Source organism: Monodelphis domestica, chromosome 7 (genome assembly GCF_027887165.1).
Source record: "Monodelphis domestica isolate mMonDom1 chromosome 7, mMonDom1.pri, whole genome shotgun sequence".
Classification (NCBI taxonomy): domain Eukaryota; kingdom Metazoa; phylum Chordata; class Mammalia; order Didelphimorphia; family Didelphidae; genus Monodelphis; species Monodelphis domestica.
This window is the reverse complement of record NC_077233.1, coordinates 21,423,099-21,447,967: the sequence shown is the minus strand read 5'-3', so window position 1 is coordinate 21,447,967 and position 24,869 is coordinate 21,423,099. Positions and strand designations below refer to the sequence as shown.

Below are 24,869 nucleotides of genomic sequence, written 5' to 3'. Positions count from 1 at the left end.
CTCTTCATCCCTTTTCCTAAGAGCTGTGTGCAAATCCCTGAATCTCTCTAAACTGAAATACTTTCTAAAATTGTATAAAGTAGCAATAGTGCTTAGATTTGGGGATATTGTGATCATTCGCCAATATGGTATTTTTAAACATGAATGTCAACTGTCAAAAGCTATACACGATATTATTTTATGTACATCTGTGATATATACTAAATATATAGAGATCTACATACATATACATGCTTAACTCCTTATAATGCACATACACAGGAGGGAGACCATCCCTAGAATTTCATTGTTTCAGGGGATCCTGACTCCTTTCTCCAATGACCATTAGCAGCACCTGCTCTGAAACATGTTCTCTAAGAGAGTGGCAGGGAGGTGGCGAGTAATAATATTAAATGCTAATAGCGATTTAATTAAAAGGAGTAGTGATATAGAGATTTAGCTAGTTCACCCAGATCTGCTTTGTTCAACCACTTCTAGGTTATATCCACTACAGGATGCAGTAAAGAAACAAAATTGCCCTCACCACATAACCCCTTACTAGTTGACAATTCCAAAACTCTTCTTTAGTGGGATTCACCCAGAGAAATTGCATCATGAAAAATGCCAACAGCTTTCTCTGGTTGAACAGCTCTCTGGAATCAGATAGAAGCTATCTCCTGGGTAATTCTTCCAGAAGAGTTTCTGCACCTGACTTTGTTGGTAATGACACCAGCCTAGAATATGTAAGAAAGGGAAGAGAAGGACTGATATCATGGTGCCTCTTAGATTCAACATTATTATGATGGCCACCTATTTGAGAAGATTATATGATGTTAGCAAAAAAAGTATAACTAAAGGAAAAAAGAGATCCATTTTTTTCATTCATTCATTCATTCATTCATGTATACAGTCATGTCATAGGATAGTTCCTTTAAAATAATGTGAGTGTCCATGAGAAGACAAGACTTTTTAACATCTTCCTGAGCTTGCAGGTCAAACAGGCTATACAGACATCCTTCCCATAGACTAGTGGGAAAAGAACAGGAGAGAGGCCTTATCTACCCTTCAAGAATTTATACATGGACCAAAAAAAAAATTAAATAAATAAAATAAGCTTTTAAAAAATCACTAACAGGGCAGCTTCAGAAGATGCTGACATTATCTAGGCATTGTTCTCTCAAGTGAGGGAGAGTGGATGACAGCCTGAGTGGAAACATCAGTAAAGAGATGATAAACCCTTTTAAATAAAAAAAAAACTGCTGGTAAAATGCATTTAACAAAATTGAAGGCAAGAGGTTAAAACTTAACTGCAACAACTTGAAAAATTTTAATCAAAAAAAATTTAGTTGTAACCAAGAGCACCTTCCTGGGCAACAACATTTTGCAAGAAACGAGCCTTTCTTTTTCTTTGTGAAGGCAATATATTCCCTCTAACCATTCAAAGTGTGCTCTAAAAACAGGTTAATAGTTTCCAGCTTTGGGTTGGATTTGATGGTAATAAATGCCCTGTGAAAAATGTTAATGGTCTCTTTATTCCTTTTTTCCCTCCCCATTTTCATGCCCCATACATTTTGAAAATTAATACCACTGTGGATTTTCTGAATTTGCTAATTAGTAAGAAGGTTGACATTTACTAATATAAAACTATGAATAAACCCACTAATTTAAAAATTATGTCACAATCAGAATGTTCCCATGGAAGCTGGAAGACCAGTTGAAAAATGTACTCTTTAGTTATTTATTAATAAGGCTATTAGTCAGAGGATTAGCATGTAACATGTTTTTTAAATGTTAGACTTTTCCTTATTTTTCATGGTCATAATTCAGTTATAATTTAATTGTCCATTATCATCATGATGATGATTTTAATAATAATAAGTCAAGGTTAGCTCCTGATCTGTTTTCTAGGTGAGGGGGAAGGCAATGCCTCATAAGGTCCATCCTATATAGCAAAAGCAAATACCAAAATGGTTATGTAAACCAGTGGAATTTTTTGGTTTAATCTCATGTGTCTATAAACTCACATTGACAAGTGATCTCCACAAATCTTTAATCTCTCGAAGAAAACACTCTAATAAGGCAAGATTCAAGGAGAAAAAACAGAATGAAAGAATATCATAAAAGCATATATTTTGAAGGAGAATCTTGTCCCAGTACCCTTGTTTTGCAGACAAAGAAACTGAGACCTAGAGAGTTGGCCAATGTCATGTTGGTAATAAGTGATGGGTTAACCTATGTACTCTGTCTCCACATCTAGTCCTCTTTTCTTAAAAAACAAACAAACCCTTTATCTTCTGTCTTAGAATCAATACTAAGTATTGGTTCCAAGGCAGAAGAGTGGTAAAGACTAGGTATCTGGAGTTAAGTGACTTGTGTAGAGTCATACAGCAAGGAAGTGTGTAAGACCAGATTTGAATCCCCAAACATCCATCTCTAGACCTGGCTCTATCTACTGAGCTACCTGACTGCCCCTTAGTCCTCATGACAGAACATCACTTAGCCTGTCCTTAGAGAAACCAATTCAATTATGTTATAATTGAAAAAAAGTTTCTTAGAAATAATACAGGGAGGACATTAGATTCCAAGTTGAAGCCGCCATTAAAATTCTCCTTTAACCCCTTTTCAGTATATGCTCTTAGAAAAGTCTTTTAATTCACCAAAATTCTTTCTTCACCTATAAAATGAGTATCATAGCAACATATAAGGAAGGTAGTGCCAGTGGAGACCCATTATTGGTAGCTTTTATTAAATTGTAAAGACCTTGAAGCATGGATCTACCAATGGGCTACACTTTTGTCTTCTGAGGCCAGCTATGAATAAAGGTTGAAAAAAGCATCACTAATAATGTCCAGCAGTTAGTTATATGTCATTTAACATGTTTTCTCATCTGATACAATATCCTTGTGAGGTAGGTGCTATTATTATCCCTATATTTAAGAGTAGGAAATGGAAACTGAGAGAATTTAAATAACTTGTCCAGGTTCACACAGCTAGTTCATGTCAAGTAGAATTTAAACTCAAGTTTTCCTGATTCCAAACACAATGCTTTAACTACTATATATCCTACGTATCTTGAAATAATGGATGTCCACGTTTCTAAAATAAGGTACATGTTTCCTTATTCTCTCAGTGAGAATTGTTTTGCCGATTATCTAGCTTTATGAAAATGATCAGGAAAGTGTTATTAATTCAAATTAAATTTAAAAGGGTGCTGGGTGCTCAGTTATTTTTCTGAAGAGCTGGATGTTAAACTTTTACTATCAGATTCCATCAAAAGGAGTGTGCTGTATATTTCTGAAATGATCAATTAAAACAGATTTAAGAGAACATGTTAAATGACATATAACTAACTGCTGGTTTAAGAGAGAAGTGGAATCCTTCCAGCCCTAACATATGATTCACTAATTTTTTTGGCCATAGGAATAAATGATAGTACTGCCCACTTCCTAGTATTGTTGTAAGGTTTGGGAGAGAGACTTAGAATTGTCATTTCATTGCTCTAGAACTCTGAATTTAGGAAGTTTCTGTTACCAATACAAATCAACACCTCCTCTGAACTTACAGTCTTAGAGAGTTTCCTGAAGCTCTGAGAGTTTAAGGGAAGCATATCCAAGATATGACAAAGGTAGGATTGAAATACAGGACTTCCTCACTTAGAGGATGAAGTAATCTCCAAAATACTATGAAATCTGAGAAGGATTCTTCATAAAAACATTATTATAAATAGTGACTATTATAATTGTTTTTATTGCAGAAAATAACTAAGTATCATATCTCTTAGGGCTACCTCTGTATAGGAAATCTATCTTTGTTTTTGTTTTTTTTAAACCTGTTTTAACTGATCATTTCAGAAGTATACAGCACACTCCTTTTGATGGAGTCTGATAGTAAAAGTTTAACATCCAGCTCTTCAGAAAAATAACTGAGCACCCAGCACCCTTTTAAATTTAATTTGAATTACTAACACTTTCCCGATCATTTTCATAAAGCTAGGTAATCGGCAAAACAATAAATCAAGCCCCGATTTTGTAGCCTTCATAGATTTCCAAGGAATAAATACACTGAAAATTTAGGCTCTGGGGAGTTTGTAAGGGCCAGCTGCAGCCCGCCCTGTTGTCAGTAAACATTTCAAGAAGCATTTGTCAACCACTTACTATCCTCAAGACACTGTAAATACAAGGACAAAAAAAATAAATAAATAAAACGAACAGAAATGAAAAAAGTCTCTACCCTTTTGGGGCTTACATTCCATTATCTTGGTTTTATTTCTAAGCCAATTTCTTGTCTCCTGAGACCAGTGACCCTTAAAAGGACTGAGGCTTGTATTTTTTTGTTGTTGAGTCCTTTCTGCACTGTCCAATTCTTTGGGACACCATTTTGGAGTTTTTTGGGCAGACACTGGAATGGTTTGCCATTTCCTTCTCCAGCTTGTTTTCCAGATTAGAAACTGAGGCAAACAAAGTTAAGTGAATTTACCCAGGGTGATACAGTTAGTTTCTGTCTGTGAATGAATGCTTTTAAGATCTACCTTCTTAAACTCAAGATCCAGAGTTATAGTTTTGTTGAGAGTTTAGTACTTGGAGTGAATTTAATTTTTTTTTTAAGTACGAGATTTCCTTTTAAGTTTGAATTACTTAGAAATTCTGGTTCTGGATGAACACACTTCAGTTCCCTGGGAATCAGAATCTATTTATAGACATTAATTGTACACTTAATAATTAGTGATGGCTTGTCAGCCTTCCAATTATTGTGTTTTGTTGCCCAGAGAGAACTCCACCAAAAGATGGAACAGCAGAAAATACCTTTTGCAATTATGAGGACTTAAAGGGGAATTGTTCATCCGAACTCTCATTGCATGGTGGACCTAACTAGAATATATTTCACTGGACACATGTAGGCATCTGTGTACATTACTTGAGTTAGCCTTTCTACAGCAACAAAACTGGTACTTCAGCTCTCAGGATGATAGAGATCCTGAGCTATTTCCTCCAAAGGAAAAGGTTAGGGAGATTGGTGACCTCTTCTGGCAGTAATTATATAGTAGAAAATTAGGCCCTTTGCCAACTCAAATTTCATTAAGACTTTTTGTCCTTTCTGCCTCAATCTCCCTCCATAGACCTAATTATAGGAATTTGGGTGGGTGGGAGGAGGTCTTTTTTTCTTTTAAAACAAAAGGTATTTTTTTTTTCTGGAGTGGGGATTGAAATGCAAGGGGCTGCAACTATTTTTCAGAGCTTCTGAAAGCATCAAACAAAAACATTACTTTAAAAAAATCTACCTATTAAAACCATCTTATTGCCCCAATTTTTAAAATTCTGCTTAACGAATTGATGCTTATGGGAACTCTTCTTACAAGTGACACAAATTAGGTATCTGGCCTCCAAGAAACATTTCAGGAAAAAAAAAGTTTTCTTTCTCTTTTTTATATTGAAAGATAAATGGCTATACCTTGATGAAAGTAGAGATGGCATATTTATCAAATTTGTAGGTTGCTCAAAGTTAGGAGGAGCAGCTAACACACACTATGAGATTAGAATCTATTCCAAGTATTGGTTCCAAGGTAGAAGAGTGGTTATAGCTAGGCAGTGGGGTTAGGTGACTTGCCTGGAGCCACACAGCTAGGAAAGTCCAATATAAGATTTGAATCTAAGACCTCTTATCTCTAAGCCTGGCTCTTTTTCCATTGAGCCATCTACTTGCCCCAATAGTTGGAATTTTTAAAAGGATCTTAACAGGCAAGAATTTTTGGATGAATCATATGAGATGGAATTTAATCAAGATAATCTGAAGTCTTACACTTGAGCTCTAGTAATTGACTTGATAAATAGAAGATGGGGAAGCATTGATGAAGGGCCTTGAAACCATAGACTATGAGGATTAACTGTTGAACGAGGAACATTTAGCCTAGGCTGAGGCCATTGAAGTCAGGGATATAATTTGAACTAGATACTTCCCAATGCTTAAATTATGATTCATTGGATTATAAGCTCTTTGAGGACAGGAATTTTCTTTTGTCATTTTTTTGCTTCTTCAGAAAGAACTAAGCACAGAATCTGGCACATAGTAGTTGTTTAATAAATGTTGATTGATTGATTGATTCTAGAATTCTGAAATTTTCTCTATAATCTCCACAGAACTCCCAAGTATTAACTTATGACCTTCCAAAGTGGGATATATTTTTCTATCTCACTTAGAAGAGTAATACTCTTCATAAATTCCTATGAAATTGGAGTTTATTGCCTTATATCTTCTGGCTTTTCACTTTCCATTTTCTTTGTTGTTGTGTCTAGACATAGATCTAATGGAGAAAACCAGAAAACCATGTTTATTGAATATAGAGTAAATTCATGCTTTTTAGTCTCTGTTGAGACTATCTATTGAGTTTAGGGATTGGAACTGCCAATTCAGCAAACACTTACTAAGTTCCTACTGTAAGTACACAAGGCATTCTACCAGGCATTGAATATTCATGGATAAAACAAAAAATAAAACTATTGCTCTCAAGGAGTTTACAGTTCTTGAAGAGTTTATCTTTGACATTCTGTTGTTCATTCTCTCTGCACTTGGGCTCTGTGACCATGACATTTCCTTCTACTTCTTTGACTTTGTCTCCTTTGCTGTCTACATTGGACCCGCCTAAGGGGTCAGTCCTGAACCTACTTTTCTTTTCTCTGATCCTTGGCAATCTCACCCATTCCCAAAGCTCCAACTATCACCCATATGTGAATCATCTACAAATCTGGGTCTTCACCTTGACCTCAGAATTAAAATTCCAACCGCCTCCTAAGCATCTAATTCCACAACCTTTTTAGATATATGAAGAGACTTCTAAATATCAGGTACTCTGCCAGGTGCTGGGACATCAGAGGCAAAAGTGAGATCCACCTGCCCTCAAGCAGCTTACATTATCTTTGAAATATATACATATTCTCACTATGAGTACATATGAAATAGAATTTTTTAAAAAAGTGATTTTGTAGTGGAATCAGGTAAGAAGTCCTGAAGAAAGTGACTGGACACTGAAGTGATCCTTGAAGAGATACAAGGGCTCCAAGAAGCAAAGTTGGGATTAGAGAGAATTCCAAGCATGGACGACAGTTTGTCCAAAGTCATGAAAAGGGGAGGAGCAATGTTGAATACAGAGAACAGCAAATTGTCTAGAGAACAGATTTCGTGATGGGGTGCAGTTGACCTTGGAAACAAAGTGGGAACACTGGGTTTATTGGTAAATATTTAACAACTGGGTTCTCCAGAAGGGGAAAACAATACACACATACACATTTTAAAATTTAATCTTTATTATTAACACATTCTTAAGTCTACATAGTGGACAAAACAATTAATCAAGCTCTATAGGGTAATGATAGCTGATTTCTGAGGTGTAAATGCTCAATCTGAAAATTTAACAATCTCCTGTCAGCCATTATGAGGTGGAGCTTCATATGTATGTCTTACCAACACAAAAAAATGAACCTGTTGTTCTAAAACGTATTCTTCTCTGACATCCTTTTTAGTGGCATTTCTATTCTCCAAGACTCAATGCTTCCATTTTCTATTCTTTATCCCAAATATTTGGGGGGGGGGGTCTTTGGATGGATTGAACTTCTTAAACCATCTCTCATACCTATCCCTTCTGTCTGTAGCCATTGGTGGTACCATCTTTCCAATAAAGTGGATTCTTCATTCACCTCCTTGACTCCCTGAAGCAGTTCTATCACCCAACTGGGAGTCTTATGGGTAATCTTTTCTGTTGGGGAACCTTCATCATTCAGCTCCTTCCTAGGGCTGTTGTAAGTCTCAAATAAGAGAATGTCTCTAAAGCACTTTGTTTATTTTAATGTACTTATAAATGCTTCCTATTCTCAAGGGAGAGCCTAGTTTCAGTTAAAGCGAGGAGGGGAATAGAATGCTTCTTGGAACAGCAGAGGATGTTGGGGAACTTGTCGATAAGAGACAAAGGATTCTGGCAGGCAGTGTTGTATGGCTCTGTGATGGGGGAAGCAGACTTGGAATGGGGCCATGGCATTGTAGGGGTAATGAGAATAAGGGTGAGTGTTCAAGAGGAGACAGTTAGGCTATCATGTTATAATTAATCATGAGTATCCACAGAAATAGCCCAACTATATTCTTCTAGCTGCCAACACTTTTTAAAAATAATAATAACTATTAACATTTATATAATACTTATGGGCCAGGCACTGTGCTAGGTACTAGATATACATGTACAAAGAATGAAACCATTGCCAACTTATAAAGTATTAACATTCAACTTGGAGACACGAGAGAATACATAAATATAAAGTGAAGGAATTCAAACCACCCTGGGACACAGGATGTCCCAAAAGTCTTAATGCATTTTAAAACTTTAATAGCTATTAAGCTTACTAAAACTTAATTAAATAGCTTAATTAAATAGCTATCAAAGCTTAAAACTGCTCTAAGATTTTTTAGGTCGCTCTATACAAAGTAGTTAAATACAAGGTCATTTCAGAGGGAGGGCATTAGCAGTTGGGGGGAAGATCAGAAAAGGCTTCAGTCAGTCATCAAGCATTTATTAAATGAGCACTGACTATATATAAGGCATCTAGGTGAGTAAAGTGAGGGAGATACCTTCATGAGTTCAAATCTGGCCTCAGTAAGTTACTAATTGTGTAACCCTGGGATACTTACTTTGCCTCAGTTTCCTTATCTGTAAAATGAGTCAGAGAAGGAAATGGCAAACTATTCTAGTATCTTTGTCAAGAAAACCCCAAGTAGAGTCTTGCAAAGATGGATAGGACTGAAAAACAAAACCTATTAAACAACAACATATGTCAGACATAGAACTAAGAATGAGAAAAAAAGGTGAAAACAAGAGTCCCTGCCTTCAGGGAGCTTACATTCTAATGGGAGAGAGAATATTAAAATCACTAGGTATGTAGAAGATATGAGAAAGTTGTGCAAGGAAGTACCTGGTAGATCCTGGGAAAGGCTTCTTCCAGAAGGTGGGATTTGAACTTAGTCCTGAGGGAAGCCAGGGGAAGTAAGAGCAGAGTTGAGAGGGGGACCAGCATGGGAGACAGAACAGTCACCAAAAGAGGGTTCAGATGAAGTGTTTGATGAATTACAAGTAGGCCAGTGCTAGAGGATTGTAGACTGTATGGAAGAGATTGTGACAGGCTTTGAAAGCTAACTAGGTGATTTTATATTTGATATTGAGAATCAGAGAATAGGAGTCCCTCAAGTACATTGAGTTCCCTGGGAGGGGAGGGACCTGGTCAGATGTGGGCTTTAAGAAAATCCCCTTGGATGCTGAGTAGAGAATAAGCTGGAGTAATGGAAAGGAATAAATCAAAGAAACCAGTCAGAAAACTATTTTGATAGTCCAAGAAGGAGGTATGTATGTCACAAGTGGGACTTGAGTGTCTAAGTCTTCCTGAATTCCATCTATCTATAATCTATACAATCTCTCCTATGACTCTTCCCCATCCCAACAACAACAACAAATTATCGTCTATTGACCAACTCTTCGACCATGAACAGATTAACTGAGCAGGGGGAAATGCTTCCAGATACCCCAAATATCCTTGGAAACCTTCCACAGAATGCCTTTTCTATCCCTTTGTCCCGTCTCCTTCTCGCTCCCTCTTTTATATCTCTCCTAGAATCTACCCCCCAACTTGTAGAATAAGGCAACAAGCCTCTGCTTGCCATCCATTTTGTGACTTGAAATTGTTGAAGGTACAGAAGGCAATGCCTTTATACATGGAAAATTCATTGTAGCATGGAGAGCTTGCTGCATCTTTTCAGGGTCAAAATGAGGACGAGTTAGAGGTTAGGAGAATGACTAAATGCTGTTTCTTTTGAGAATATGACTCTGGCACACCCTCCCATAAGTGAAGAGGAGGACAACAAAGAATTATTGCTAGGGCGATGACATCTACCATGTAAATTATGAAGAGCACGCAGGAAGAATGCTTTGAGTCACTGTGAATCATTTAGACCAAAGTCAATGCCTACCTTGGAAAGCTAACCTATACATAGAAGACTCCTACTTGGTCTGAACAATGGGACCATGTGACAGGATTCAGGTGTGGGCCTCTTTCCCTTGGAGGGATGCTCATTAATGTTCTCTGATGCCCTCTTGAAAGGTACTGAAGCATCCCCATTGTTCCATAGACCAAGCTAATAATTAGAATCTCTGCATTTCCAAATGGTAACTTGTAGTGGGAAGCAGTAATGAGACAGGCAAGAATGAAACTCCCCTGATGAGTGCCTATCGAGAGCATGCTTGCATGATGAAATAAAAGGAATTTTTTGTAAAAAAAGGTATTGTCAATTCAGAATAACCTGACTAATAGCTATTTGTTTAAGAAACACCACTGAGAAAATGTGGTTCGAGAAACTATTAAAACCCACTACACATGCACTACAGACTGTATGTACTGCTGGAACTCTGGGAGATCCTGCAGTATTGCAAGTGAAATGATTGTAGGAGGAAAGATAAATAATTTTTTAAAGATATGTTGGTTTTTATTAATATGTTATATTAACTAAGATCCCTGGGTAGGGGTGAGGGATCTTGCATGGCCTCACAAGCCCTAACCCTTCCCTTGATGAATTAATTCCCATCCTTTAAAGCTACCCTCAGAATCCACCTCCTCCTCAGAACTGTCCTGGACTTGCATCAGTAAAACTATTTTCCCATGAATTTCACATGACACTTAAAAAAAAAAAAGCAAAGTATTTTGACAACCTTAACATCCTTTTGATTTTTATTGTCATTATCTTCATCTGAGGTTAGAAGTTGCTAAGCAGGGCACTGAGTGGCAGTTATAGTGGAGACTATAGTGGAACACCAACCTGAGAGTCCAAAGACCCGAATTCCAGTCCCCCAAATCTACTGTGATGTTTGTGATCAAGTCACTTGATATTCTGGGGTTCATTTTTTTTTCATCTGCAAAATACTTGTGTTGGACAAAATGATGTCTAAGGTCTGCTCCAAGTCCGCCATATTGTGGCTTCTGATTGCCCCAATTGCTTCTGACCCAAGGCTCAGGAGAGATCTACCAACCACTGATTATCACTCCTCCTCCTTAAGGAATGTTCCCGAGGGTCACATTAGCTATCAGGGACCCTTACGTCATGTGGTACTTTGTATGTTTTATAAAGATTTTTCTTAATTTCCACAGATGCCAATATCTTCTTCTCTCCCCCTTCCCACCCCATTATCTTGTATTTCTGCATTTATTTTCTATTTTTTTGCATATAGTTATGTATGTAACTAATAATCTAGTACCTTGAATGGTTTCTCATTCCATCTTGGGGATTAAGGCAGTTTTTTTTAATTCTTTTCTTTTGCTTCCCCATTCACCAAGCCGAAATTTGCTTCTTTTTAGTTTCCACTCCCTGTGTTGCTCTCTGGGGTCAAGCAGAATGAATCATTTCCCTCCAACCCATGGCAGCCCCTACAATCATGGTTGGTGCTTTTTCTTCCTTTAAGGTGCTCCCACTGCTGGCTACACAGCCCAAAACCCCGGTTCTTTAGTCATTCAACTCTTGGGAAATTATTATGTGAAGTGAGTGGGGACAGAGCCTCTAAGGGTCCAATGAGCCTTGATTGCCTGAAGTTGCTTTAGGGTCTTTAAATGACAAAAACATTCAAATCTCCCTTGTTACCCAGGATCTGGAGTTTCTGCTAAATTTGTTGTTTACTGCTGTAAAATAAAGAATCCCACCATTTACTGTTACTGTAGAAAGCCCAATGATTCTGAAGATGTTATTTTCTTTTATGATTAGTTTTTTTAGCTTCCATTAAACCCAACTGGCCTTTGAGCTCTTGGGCCTTGATCAGTTCACCTGGACACTTAAGACCTTGGTGCTCCCTTTTGATCCAGGTTCTTTCTTTCTGAAGATTTTTGCTCTGGTAGTTCCCTGATTCTGGTGCCCTTTTTTCCACCTGGAGCATTTAGCTTTAACTTCTGAATTAGGTTTAATGGAATTAACTGCTTAAAAACTAGTTTTTCTCCACCAAAATAAATAAATGATTTGTTTTTGTGGAAAAGTGGAGGCTTAAATCGGTCTAATTTGAAGCAGAAGTTCCTCATCAGTTCATTCTTCTACCCCTATTTTTTAAAAAACCTGCCATTTGTTTTAGAATTAATACTAAGTACTGGTTCCAAGGCAGAAAAGTGGCAATTGAGGTCAAGTGACTTGCCCAGGGTTGCACAACTAGGAAGTATCTAAGGCCACATTTGACCCCAGAACCTCCTTTCTCTCTGCCTGGCTCCCTATCCACTGACAACCCACCTAGTTTTCCCTCTCCTACCTCTTTTATTGTCAAAAATAAACAAAACAAAAATGATTTTTTTTCTTCATGGCACAATAGATGGGTCATAAGATTATAGTTCATTTTACAAATGGGGAAACTGAGTCCCAACAATATGGAGTGATTTGCCTAAGGTCACACAGGCAATAAGCAACAGAAGTGGGATTTGAACCCATATTTGGTAATATCAGCTTCAGCCCTATTCCATCATACTCACTATTTGGTCCTGGACAAGTAAGTATTTAACCTCTCTCAGCCTCAGTTTCCTCATTTGTGAAATGGAAAAGACAATAACAACATCTACTTAGCAAGGTTGTTGTGTGAATAAATTTATATTTTATATAGATATAGATATTTATATATCATTTTGCAAATCTTTAAGTGCTAATAAAACATTGTTATCTTATTATTAAGAGCTTACATCCTGGAATGTGCCATTCCTAAATGCTGGGATAGAATGAAGGGCAGTTGGGTGGCACAGTGGATAGAATGCTAAGCCTGGAATCAGGAAGACTCATCTTCTTAAGTTCAAATCTTGTTTCAGATACTTATTAGCTGTAAGACCCTGGGCAAATCACTTAACCCTTTTCGTCTAGTTTCATCATCTGTAAAATGAGCTAAAGACAGACATCGCAAATCATTCCACTATCTTTACTAAGAAAATCCCAAATGGGATTATGAAGAGACTGACATGATTGAACAACAAGAACAAGTATGGAATGAGGTGGTATCTTCTGGTCTATAATAGTAAGTAGAGGGCTTCCAGCTCCATCAGCATCTAATCAGTTAGCAGACAATAGTCAATCTTTGTAGAATAAGTAGTACCTTAACAGCTGAAATAAATGGTCAAAGGCCAGAGATGATGTTTTTAAAATAAGGATCAAAGTTCTTTAGATGGTAAAATTATAGTGAAAGAGTAAGCTTTCAGAGCCATCCTAATAGTCTGTAGATTTGTAGGAAAACTAACAGGAAACTCTTCTCTTCTGCACTAGATTTGAAATTTGTCCTTGGTAACAGTTTGGAAATTTCACAAATTTGAGATTGCATTTGTCATTGTGGCCATCGAGCCATACCCCCTTATAAGTCTGGATGCCTGTCTAGGCCAATCAGAAGAGGACTGATCAAATCCACTGATTCGCAAAATTAAATGTGAATAGCTGAGACCTTTTCATTATTTCCTTTTTGTTTACTAAACTTGGAGATAGTCATAAAAAGGATCTTATCAATGCTAGCAGATATAGTTAGATTGGTGGTGTGAGTTGTTGAGCCAAGAAAGGAAAGAGGAAAGGTAGTGAGTATCTAAGACTCTAAAAAAAGTAAAAATTCTCTTCTTGTCATCCCTTACTTCTTACCTCTCTCTTGCTGTACCCATCTCATTGGTTTCCAAGTCTTTTTGAAACTTATTTCCTTGACATTTCCTCACATCCATCCCCTTGTCTGGAGAACATCACCTCTTACAGAGTATTTCAGTAGCCTCCTGTCACAGTTCTCTCATCATCCATACAGCTTCCATGGTAATTTTTATAAAGCCCATCTATTACCTGGTCACACCCCTGGCCAAGAGTTTCTGGTGGCTCCTAGTTTCTAGAATAAAATAAAAACTCTCCTGAAATTTAAAACTCTTAATCTGTTTCCAAACCACCTTTCTGTCTTCATTACTCTTTATTCTCCATCATCTGCTTTGCATTCTAGGAAAATTGATCCATTGATTCTTTCCCAAATTCCATCTCTCATCTCTCTGCTTTTTCAAAGAATTTCTGCCTGGAATATTCTCCTTTTCTGCATCCATTTAAATCCTTAACTATGACTAAAGCTCATCTAAAGGGTACCCCTTTATGGTTGGCCTTTTCTGGTTTCTCCAGTGGTTAATTTGCCTTACAAAAATTTATTTTGCATACCATTTGTGTGTATTTTGCATTTACTTATGTATTACTATATAGTTTTCCCCCAGTAGCAAGCAAATATTTGGAGGACAGGGACTGTTTCATTTTTGTCTTTGTATCTGTATTTGATGTTAGAGTTAGTTAAGTATAGGGTATAGAGAGGATTATTGAATTCTTTGGAGCTGATGAGATTGTCATGCCAAACAATATAGAGAAGAGAAAAAACATCTAGTAAAGATCCCTGGGGGAGCCCCATAATCAATAAGTGTAACCTGAATGAAAACCTAGCAAAAGAGGACTTATAATATATATATATATTATATATATAATATAATATATAGAAGGACTTATAAGATAGGAAGGAGAACAAAGAGATAGCAATTTCACCAATACCTACAGAGAAGAGGGTATCAAAAAGAAGTGGGTGATTCATAGTGTCAAAGGATGCCAGGAGGTTCAGAAAGGTGAGGATTGTGAAAAGGCTGTTAGATTTGGCAATTAAGAATTCACTGGTAGCTTTGGAGGGAACAGATTCAGTTGAATGATGATGTTAGAAACCAGACTATGAAGAGTTAAGAAATTAATGAGAAGATAAATTGTAAGCATCAATTGTAAATGGTTTACTTAAAGAATTTAGCTAAAAAAATGGAGGCGGGACAGAGGACAATAACTAGGAGGATGGATAGATCAAGAGAAAGAATTGTGTTTAGACTGTGAAAGTATGAGTATGTTGGATGGTATTGGCAAAGCAACCAGTAGACTGAGAGGTAAAAGATTAGGGAGAAAGTAAAGAGGATGGGAGGAAGGGGGCAATTTGTTGGAGATGATAAGATGAAATATGGTTCCTTGTGCAGGTAGAGGGGTTTGCCTTGCTAAGCAAAAGGTTTGCCTCTTCACTTGGGAAAGAAGAAAGAGTGGGAGAAGGCATCTAAGTGATGTGAGATGAAGGGAATATTAGAAGATGCTTTAAACCAATGGCTCAGTTTTCTTAGTCAAGTACTAGCAAGATTCTTACTTGAATAGGTCAAGCAAGGGAGCCACAGGAGATTCAAAGAAAAAATACAAAAGGTTAGAAAAATATTTGGGGGGAATGAGAGAGAGAATCAATTTCCCATTTAGTGTCTGAGGTAGGATTCAATCCCCCGACTTCAATTACTCCTAGTCTAACCCTCTATCACCCTAACTACCTTATAGGGAATGATACACTCAGGACAATAACAGAATACCAGCATGGCCTATCTATTAGACACATTTCACAGTCTCTAGGTTTCTAAATTTCATAAATGCACCCTGAAAGACCTAGTAATTCAGAATACAGAATCTAAAGATTTCCATAGGCTTTCCTGAGCAGTATCCTACATAATGGAATAATATTTTGGTACATCTGATTCTGTTATCTGTCATTGAAATTCAAATCGATATGTCATTCAGTCCAAAAAAATTATGGCTTGCCATTTAATATTGCTGCCAGCCTTGCAAACAGGTTTAGTGTTGGGAGGACAGAAGGGTGGGTGGTGTTAGGTGGCTGCTTACTAGAATACTTATAAAAACCATAGGGATCATTCTGTGAAATGTGTCTGAATCAGGGCTAGGTGGCTCAGTGGACTGGACCTGGAGTCAGGAAGAACTGAGTTAGCTTCTGATACTTAACTCTCTCTCTCTCTCTCTCTCTCTCTCTCTCTCTCTCTCTCTCTCTCTCTCTCTCTCTCTCTCTCTCTCTCTCTCTCTCTCTCTCTCTCCCACTTTTCTGTTCTATTTTCCCTGAGGTATTTTCACTTCAAATTACAGGGTTTTCTTCTCTTCTTAGTAATCTATATTCTGTGTGTGAGAAAGAGAGAGAAGGAGAGACAGACAGACTCTGGGCAGACTATTTAACCCCTCCATCACCCTCAGTTTCTTCCTCTGGAAGATGGGAATATAATAGCACATCTCTACCCCTCCAGAGCTGTTGAGAGACATATTGACAATTTGGAGGGGGGAAAGGACTTTACTCAAGATTTTAATAGGATAAAAGAAATTTACTTCCACGTCTCCAACCACCTTCCATCAAAAAGACTAAAAATCCCCAAAACTTGTGCTTGTTTTGTCTAATTCCCAGACCAGAACTTGACTGAGTACTTTATTCTACAGAAGGTCCCTACAGGTGTCCCCTGCTTCTTCCACAGTAAATTAGCCTGGCCCTTGAAGAAGATAGCTAAGTGCTCCATGCTGATCTTTTGTGCAGCTATCTAATTTTTTTTCTGTGTGTAAAGATGAAATGAATGTTTGCAAGATCAGACAGACTGAAATAGAAAGATGCTAGAACAAAGAGCTATTATGAATATAAAGCTATCTCTACCATGGGAAAGTAAGGGGAGGCAATGAGTTTGTGTCCTACAGATTTAAAAAATACATACTAAATAATGGGGGATGTCCCCTCTTCTCTCTTTTGCTGTTAAATTTTTATTTTGAAAAAGGTGATTTTTATCTCTGCCTCTTATTCTATCTCTTTTTCATTTTTTCTGATGGCCTAGGGTCTTAAAAACTACCTTTATTTCCCCCCCTTACCTGGGAGCTTGAGAGTACATTGGCAAGAATTATTTCTAGAGTCTGATAGGACCCCAGGAAAGATATCTATTGTTCAGTCCTATCTTCCCTAAGGTATTTTCACTTCAAATTACAGTGTCTTCTATCCTTCCTAATATTTGATATTTATGGGTGTATTTCTCTCTCTCTTGAACTTTAGCCCTTTTCTGTTACCTTCTTGGTATTTGTCTTTCCTGTCTGAGTGTAGTGTATGTGATTTACTGGGAAAAGTTATTAAAGCCAAGTTTGTAAAGATGCAAGTGTCTGATTGCACCAAGTATTATATATAGAGAGAGGCCTGGGTTTAGAATCAGAGGTCGGTCCCAGGCTTCAATCCTGTCTGCCACCTCTGTGACTTTGGGGAGGACATTTTAGCCTCTAGGTCTCAGGGTCCTCATCTTTAGAGTGTAATAATGAAAATAAATATAATATACCATAATTAATAATTAAAAAGCTACATGTAATATTTAGAAATTGGTTTTGTTAAATAATATTAGTTAAAAAAACTTGGGTGGCCATTGCTTATAAAATTAACTCTTACATCATGAGGATAATAGTAGCTCTTAACAATTTAATTTAATATAAATATAGTATAAGAAAGAAATAAGGAAGAAAGGAAGTAGAAAATTCATTTCCTAGCCTACCACCCTAAAGTTTGGTCCATAGAATTTCAGCTCTCTCCCCAGCAAGGTTCTGATCTCCATGTGGAAGTCTGGTAGTCCCTTCAGAGCAAGTCTTACAAGCCCATAAGAGTGTCTTCCGTCCGGGCCACCAACACCAAATGGAGTAGAAGAATCAATCCCAGAAAACTCACACCAAGGACTTGATCTCCATCTTTTATAGCCCCTTTATCCATGTCACTTCCTGCCTCTCTGAACTGATCTATCACATCTCAGGAACCAATCAAAGTCTCTCTGCCCGGACCATAACCCTTAGTTCTGGGTCATGTTCTGAGGGCTCTTAACCTGTGACCTTTGTTTGGAGCATTCTAGCCATGCTAATGGGCCGGATCAGACAAGAAGGAAGTTCAGGACCCTGGGAGGAAGGGGTCCCCTTTACACAAGAGTGAGGGAGCCATGTTCTCAATGATCTCGAAGTTCTGTTTCATCCTTAAATCCATCATCCTATGGTAAGCTTGCCCAATGCAATCCATTTTGATGTAAATTTTAATCCTGTTGACTTCACAAATGTATATACTTGAGGGACTCTGAGTCGTTGGATACATTAAATCAAGATAATACTTTTGCCAAAGATAAAAAGTTCCCTCATCTTTTTTTTTAAACTGGTTAAATATCTTTAATTTTGTGGAGATAATTCTTCATTATCTTACTGATTTCCTGTTGTCCAAAAATTATGTTCAAATAAATGTCTGTGGAATAAAACAAAATGTGACTTTGGACCAACAGAAAAAAGTGCCCGTATCGCCATTGGATAACATCTTGATGGGAACTGTTCTATATTTACAGAATTACTCCTGGATATTAAAGTCCAGAGGCTGCCAATAGCAATTCACTTCCTCCTCTAGAACCCTCATGTTCCCTGGAACACTGCTCTCCTCCAAAACTCTCCCATGGGGTAGGGTTAGAGATCTCCTTATCTGTGTACACATCACTATGACCTAATAGAATAGAAGACTTGATGGGGAAGGGACTGTTCCATTTTTATCTTTGTATTTCCTGAGCCTGGTCTATAGTAGGTCCTTAACCAATATTTATTGGGTTGAACTTAATTATTTCATTTAAGGAATAATTATGTTGAATTCAATAAATATATTGAATATTGAATAATTACATATAAAGTATAAGTTCTTCAGTGTCTAACACAAAGCCTGGCATTCAGTAGATAATAAATAAATTCTTGCTGAGTTGAACTGAATTATTTAGAAGATACCTTTTTAAATACTGGAATGAAGGAATAAATGTATAAGAGCCTCAGTGACTGCACACAGCAGGTACTTAATAAATGATTACTAAATTAAAACAGAATTACTCAAAACCTTTTAGGCTTTAAATTTAAGGAATAATTGTACAAGATCCCCAGGATCAAGCAGAGCATTTGGAGCACATACTAAGTGCTTGATAAACTGGATTAAAAACTAAATAATCTCAAGTATACAAAGCTTCCAACCATGTGCCAAAAAGTCATATGTCCGTGAGAGGAGCTTTACTGCCCAGTTCCAAACATAAATGTTCCTTCTCATCTTCATACCCATAAGCTAAATGAATATGTAGTGAGCCCATTAACAAAGGTTCCCTGACAGAAGGAAGAACTACTTGTTAGTTTTTGTCCACTGTTCTTTGTTACTTTACTGCCTTGACTTTGAGAATTTGCATAGTCTTCCTAAAAAACACTTGGTGCCTTCTATATAGCACCCCAAATCCCAAAAAGACCATGTCCTTGCTGGTGGCTGTTTTTGATGATGTATCCTCTTTCTCCTTTGTCTTCTCTTACATCTATCCTAATGCAGCCATTCCCCAGTACCATAGTGGCGCCATTTCTGAGTTGAGGTCAAGACGTCAAGGGGGTGAGCCTTGGCTGTTCCAGAAGGAATTTTGTCAAGGAGAAAATTTTCTCTAAATGAAAATTATTTGGGAGGCAGCTGGGTAGCTCAGTGGATTGAGAGCCAGGCCTAGAAATGGGTCCAAATCTGGCCTCAGACACTCCCCAGCTGTGTGACCCTGGGCAAGCCACTTTAACCTTCATTGCCTAGCCTTACCTCTCTTCTGCATTAGAACCAATACACAATATTGATTCTAAGACAGAAGGTAAGGGTTTAAAAAAATAAAAATTATTCATGTTATTTCTGTCTGGGATAGGCTATGTTCACCATCAATCTTAAGTCAGAGTCTTGTTTTAAAGCTTTCCCCTTGTTTTCTTGTGAAATAGATCATAATCATCTGAATTCAGCCTCTGTTTCTCTAAGTCATTCACTTTTATCTTGAATTCCCATCCTTTCTTTTTGATTTAAGAAAACTGTTCCTTTGCTCCTCAAGAAAGATATGTGTGTGTATGTATATATATATATATAGTATATGTTGTATGTGTTCATATGCTGATGGGATTGGGTAATTATGAATAAGATCAGATCCTGGTGATGCTTTTCTATGCAATAGTCTCTTATACAAATAAGAATAAACTCATAAGTGAAAAGGTTTAGAAACTAAAAGACTTATTGGCAATAGGGGTAGATAGAGTTTTTCATTAAGCTGCCAAGATGGTGGATGGAATGGGATGAGGGAGACCATATGGAAATTAATCCAAAAATTCCCAGTAATTTCAGGAAAAGAAATCTATCACTAGAGATCATTTTTATTTTGGAGCTAATCATAATGAGATCATATGCTTTAAAAGACAATAAGAGGCAACATGTCATCAAAAGAGAAATGTGCCTCACTGACTATTAAACAGGACCCCTCTTGAACAGTCTATCTGATAAAATAATAAGCTCTCTGAGGTCAAGCAACTGAATTTCTTTCCCTCAAATTGTGTTTACATTTTTCATCAATTCCACAACCAAACCATATGAATTGTTCTCTTTGTCTTTCCTTCTTCATCAGACCTGAGCTACAAGAAAAGATGTCATTCAGATTTGGACAACATCTCATCAAGCCTTCCGTGGTGTTTTTGAGGACAGAACTGTCCTTTGCTCTTGTGAACAGGAAACCAGTGGTACCAGGACGTATCCTTTTTTGAAGAATTCCCTCAAACTGACAGACCCAAAGAACCAAAGAGTGGCCTCTGGTGGTCTTCCAAAGAACGGTAAGAGTGGCTCTTTTTTTTTTTCCTCTTGAAGGGAACCAGGTGAGATATTACTCATATTTATTCTGAAATCAGTCATTGGAACCAGGAACATGGTTGAGCAGTGTTGCAGAACTTCTGAGAATAGTTGCTTAGCAACTGTGACCTTCGAGGGAAATTTTCTACTGACCATTTCACTCGTCAGATGTATAAATAAACAGGTGCTTCTACAAGTTATCTGTGTAACTTGGGCTTTAAATTTATCCACTGTGCTGGAAAATCAATGGTTTTATTATGATATCTTCAGTTTTTTAATTACTGGTTTCAGAGTGGACTTAGCATATATTTTAAGAGTTGGGTGTCAAAATGGTAGCAAAATGTTAGTTGATTATGTTTGAGTCAATTTCATTTTTACATTTCTACTACTTTACACAGAAGGAGATCAAGCAAGGAAAAGATAAAAATAAAATTCTTACAGATAAAAAAGAAAAAAATGGAGAGATTTCAGATTCTATTCTGAAAAGGAATGATTTTAATGGGAGTAGGCTTATTTCTGGATGTCTGTCACTGGAATTCTCATTGGTAGATTGTTTTCTTTCTATCTACCTGTTACTCACAAACCCCTTACTTACTTTGACTTTGGTAGTAACCATTGCAGTGGGATTTAGGGAGTTGGCAAAGAAAAAAAAATCTCAGGGTTTATTTTTATTTTGTCAGATGTATTGCTAAGTAAAGATGTGCCTGTAGATTTTATACTTACTCCCTAGATATGCATCAGCCTGACTGACTAGGTAGGGGGAGGAAAAAGGAGGGGACAATGTACAGAATTCTATATTTTAATATAAATACTCATCTATAATCTACATGTGTGATTTTTACTTTGAAATTAAACTTTAGGAGAAGGGTTCCTCATTATTTTACATTGATCAAGATTCTATAAGCATAGCTGAGATTGTTATTGCGGAGTGAGATGTTTATGAAACTTCTCTCCAGGCTATTTCTTTATTTTTCACTCAGGAAAAGAAACAAAGAGAAGATGCCCATGGATACTTCCTCCTCCCCTCTAAGATCAATAGAATTCTAGAAGTGAGGACCGCCCAAATGGGATTTGTAGGCTGTGCCCTAATTAAGCTGCTTGGAGATTATAAGAAGCTTGCAGAACAATATCTAAGAATAGTAACAATGACATAATAGAGTTGTTCGATTTACTATTGAAAAAAATTGTTTGGTCATGTATTTTAAAGTTATATTTGGGGGAATGAAGTTGTATGATGGATTGTATTTGTAGAGAAATGAAAGATCTTTGTGAACACCATGATAGAAGAAAATGGTCATCTTTTCTGTGAGTTGAGGGTAGGGTACAGCAGGGATGGTGACAGGAAATTGACTTCATTTTTCCCATTGGGGACCCAGTTTGAGCATGGATTCTACCAGCCTGAAACTCACTTCAAAGAGTGGGCTCCTTTCTTGCTGGTAAAAATCTCACGGGAGCACCTCATTTACTTTTTGTGTAGAATGTGATGATTGGATGGATCTGTAATCTTACTGATTTTGCACATTGATGGTCTAGATCACAACTTATCCATAGTTTCTTGATGTATTTAGATTCTATCTTTTTATATACTCTTATAAATCCATCACATGGGGTCCACCCTGATCATAAGTTTTTCCTTGGATCTCTTAACTTCTTCTGTAGATCTCCAGTGGAGACTCCATTGGAAAATCTCTGCTTGTCTCACCTCCTTTTTTGCCCATATTTCCTATCCTTCATGCCACCTCCACTACCCAGTTCTTCTTTGGTAAAATGATTCAGCCCATCATGTACTTCTTGGATGCTCTATGCCTAGGGGTCAAGGGATATTTTGGGAGTGCAAGATTTTTAAAAAGCTGCTAGTTGAGTTCCAGGGAAATTTACCAAACCTCTTAGAAGGTTGATTATGTCATACATTATATACAGCCTTTAAACCCATTATGTAGTATATAAATGATATTATAAATAAACCCTTAAACCAAACCTCTTAGAAGGTTGATTGTGTCATACATTATATACAGCCTTTAAACCCATTATGTAGTATATAAATGATATTATAAATAAACCCTTAAACCTCATATTCTTTGGTCTTTCTTGGCCCAGCTTTCATAGCAGAGTAAGAATTTGAACTCACAGCCTCTGACTCCAGATACAGAGCTTTTGCCACAATACCTAAGAGGGAAAGTAAAGGACTAAAAATGGGCTCTGCCATTAATTAGCTATTTGAACTTGAAGAAGTCAGGTACTTTCTTTAAGCCTCAATTTTTGCTTTCATAAAATGGGGAGAGTGGAACTAAATGATTTCTGATATTCCTTTCAACTCTAGGATTATAAATATGTGATTTGTACCATGAATGCTAATTACAAGGAGAAGAAAAAGGGAGAAAAAGTATGTCAAATATTTTCTTGATTTCCTCTCTTATCCCCTCAAAACTGCCTGCCAAAATGTGTTGGGAAAACATATGGGGAGGGAAATATCCAAGTAAATATAGCATTTCCTTTATTAACTCTTCCACATTAAGAGGCAGAACACTAATCCTTCATTTTTCTTAGGGACTGATTAGTAGCCAATCAGTGTTAGATTTCAAACCTCCTCCATCTTTTCCTCTTTAGGTTTGCCTCTGTGCTATTCCAATTATTATTTAATCTTCCTTCTCATTTTTCCCATTAGATTCAAGTTGATTTCCTAAAATGAGTTTTAGGTTTTCTAGTGGGACATGGTCACCCTAGGTCTAGGAGAGTAATATCTAGGAAGGGTGTTTGTATTACTTAAATGTTTAAAAAGATGAAGACAATCCAACTGCTTTACTCTGACGTATCTCCATGAAGAAACCGAGCCATAATGCTTATAAACTAGTGCACGTTTCGACATCTTCCTTATTACACCTTCCCTTCATAGGAGAGATCTGGCAAGAGCAGGTGCATTTTTTCAAGTTATTAAAACAATTCTATCTGTTTTCATTTTGTTGCAAGCCTTTGACATTCCTTTTTCTTTGGGGACCATTTTTGTTTTGATGAAAAAAATAAAATATTTATGCTTGTGAATTCAGGAGTCAAAGGAGTTTGGTTTAAATGCCTTTTCACTATAGGTGGCAGCTTTAATTGACTTCTCACTCAGGTAGAAAGGCAGGGTGTGAGGGAACGTGGGATGGGAATTGTGAATAAAGAGGAAAAAACCTGAATGTTTGGGAGTGAGGGAATACAGCATTGTGGAGAAGAATCTGTTTTCCTTAGTTAGGGATGAAATAAGCCTCCCCCTGATTTTGAACTCCTAGATAGAAGACAAGCACTTTCACGGGGACTTCAAAGTAATCAAAGTGAGTTGGAAGACTTGAGGGGGGAAATGTCATGTATGTGTTTAGAAGACGCGTTAAAATCCAATGAATGACTGTCCGCGGGGGGAAGTTCCTGGATCCTGGCAACTCATCATTGTCACATACTGGATGACTCAGAGTCTTCCTTCTCGGCTGGAATTCCTTTCATAGTTAGGAGTAGCTGTCAGAAGGGGGAGAGTGTTGTTAGTTTGGGCTTATGAATGAATACTTGCCTGAGACTTTGGTAATCTTTTATACTAGGAATAGAAATCATTTCCACGAGTCTATAAAAGCTAGGCTTGCATCTCAACACTTTTATTCCATTTGAAAAACCCGTTATTTTATCCGCTGCCACAGTTGGCCACCCAATGGGAAAGAACAATAGTAGGATAGTGACTTGTCTGCAGACCATTTCTCTCTGAACTCCAGCTCTGAGACAAGAAGAATGATATAGCAATCACTGATCCTCTAGTAAGCTCCTACTATGCACACCACCTTGTAGTAACTGCTGTGGGCTCAGGGATGGAGCCATGAAATAATTCCTAGGCTCGAGGACTTGGCATTCTGATGACAATAAAATAATAATAACAATGAGGAGGAGAGAAATGTGCGTGATTTAACCTCTAGAACCATGACAACAACTTTATGGGGCTGGCCAATAACTATTTTATTCAAAGATTTAGAAAGTAATTAGAAAATAATTTCTAAATTATTTTACAGGGCTGGGGAGAACCAAAAGCAGATCTTAACATTTCAAAGCAATGTACAAAGCAAAGCACAGGTATTAGACTTGGGTGCTTTGTTCCATCCGGTGTCGTAGCCATCTCAAGAACAAACCACCACCAACAAAAATAATTTAAAAAACAAAAACTAAATAATTTTTTAACTGGTGAAAATGTTTATAGGGTGTTTTAAGATCTTTTTAAATAGTTTACCCTGTTTGATCCTTACAACATCCTTTTTGGGGTATGTACTTTGGGTAGGATGTAAGTTCTTATAGGCAGGGACTCTTTCATCTTTGTTTTTATTTCTCCAGCACCTAACAGTGCCTG

At 37.2% G+C, this 24,869-nt stretch overlaps 1 protein-coding gene across 3 annotated transcripts in view; it reads left to right on the top strand.

The window, feature by feature from the left end:
• The window catches only part of FHIT (fragile histidine triad diadenosine triphosphatase), a 1,742,917-nt gene that overhangs the window by 738,809 nt on the left and 979,239 nt on the right, over window positions 1–24,869 (top strand). For 2 of the 3 annotated variants that reach the window (XM_056805423.1, XM_001370436.4), the window contains one exon: window positions 20,292–20,413. In XM_056805423.1, coding sequence (XP_056661401.1) covers window positions 20,311–20,413 — 103 coding nt within the window. In that variant the 5' untranslated portion in view covers window positions 20,292–20,310. Of the gene's footprint in view, window positions 1–17,809; window positions 17,864–20,291; window positions 20,414–24,869 lie in introns of those variants that run through there. The other variant, XM_056805425.1, reaches the window with a different exon arrangement.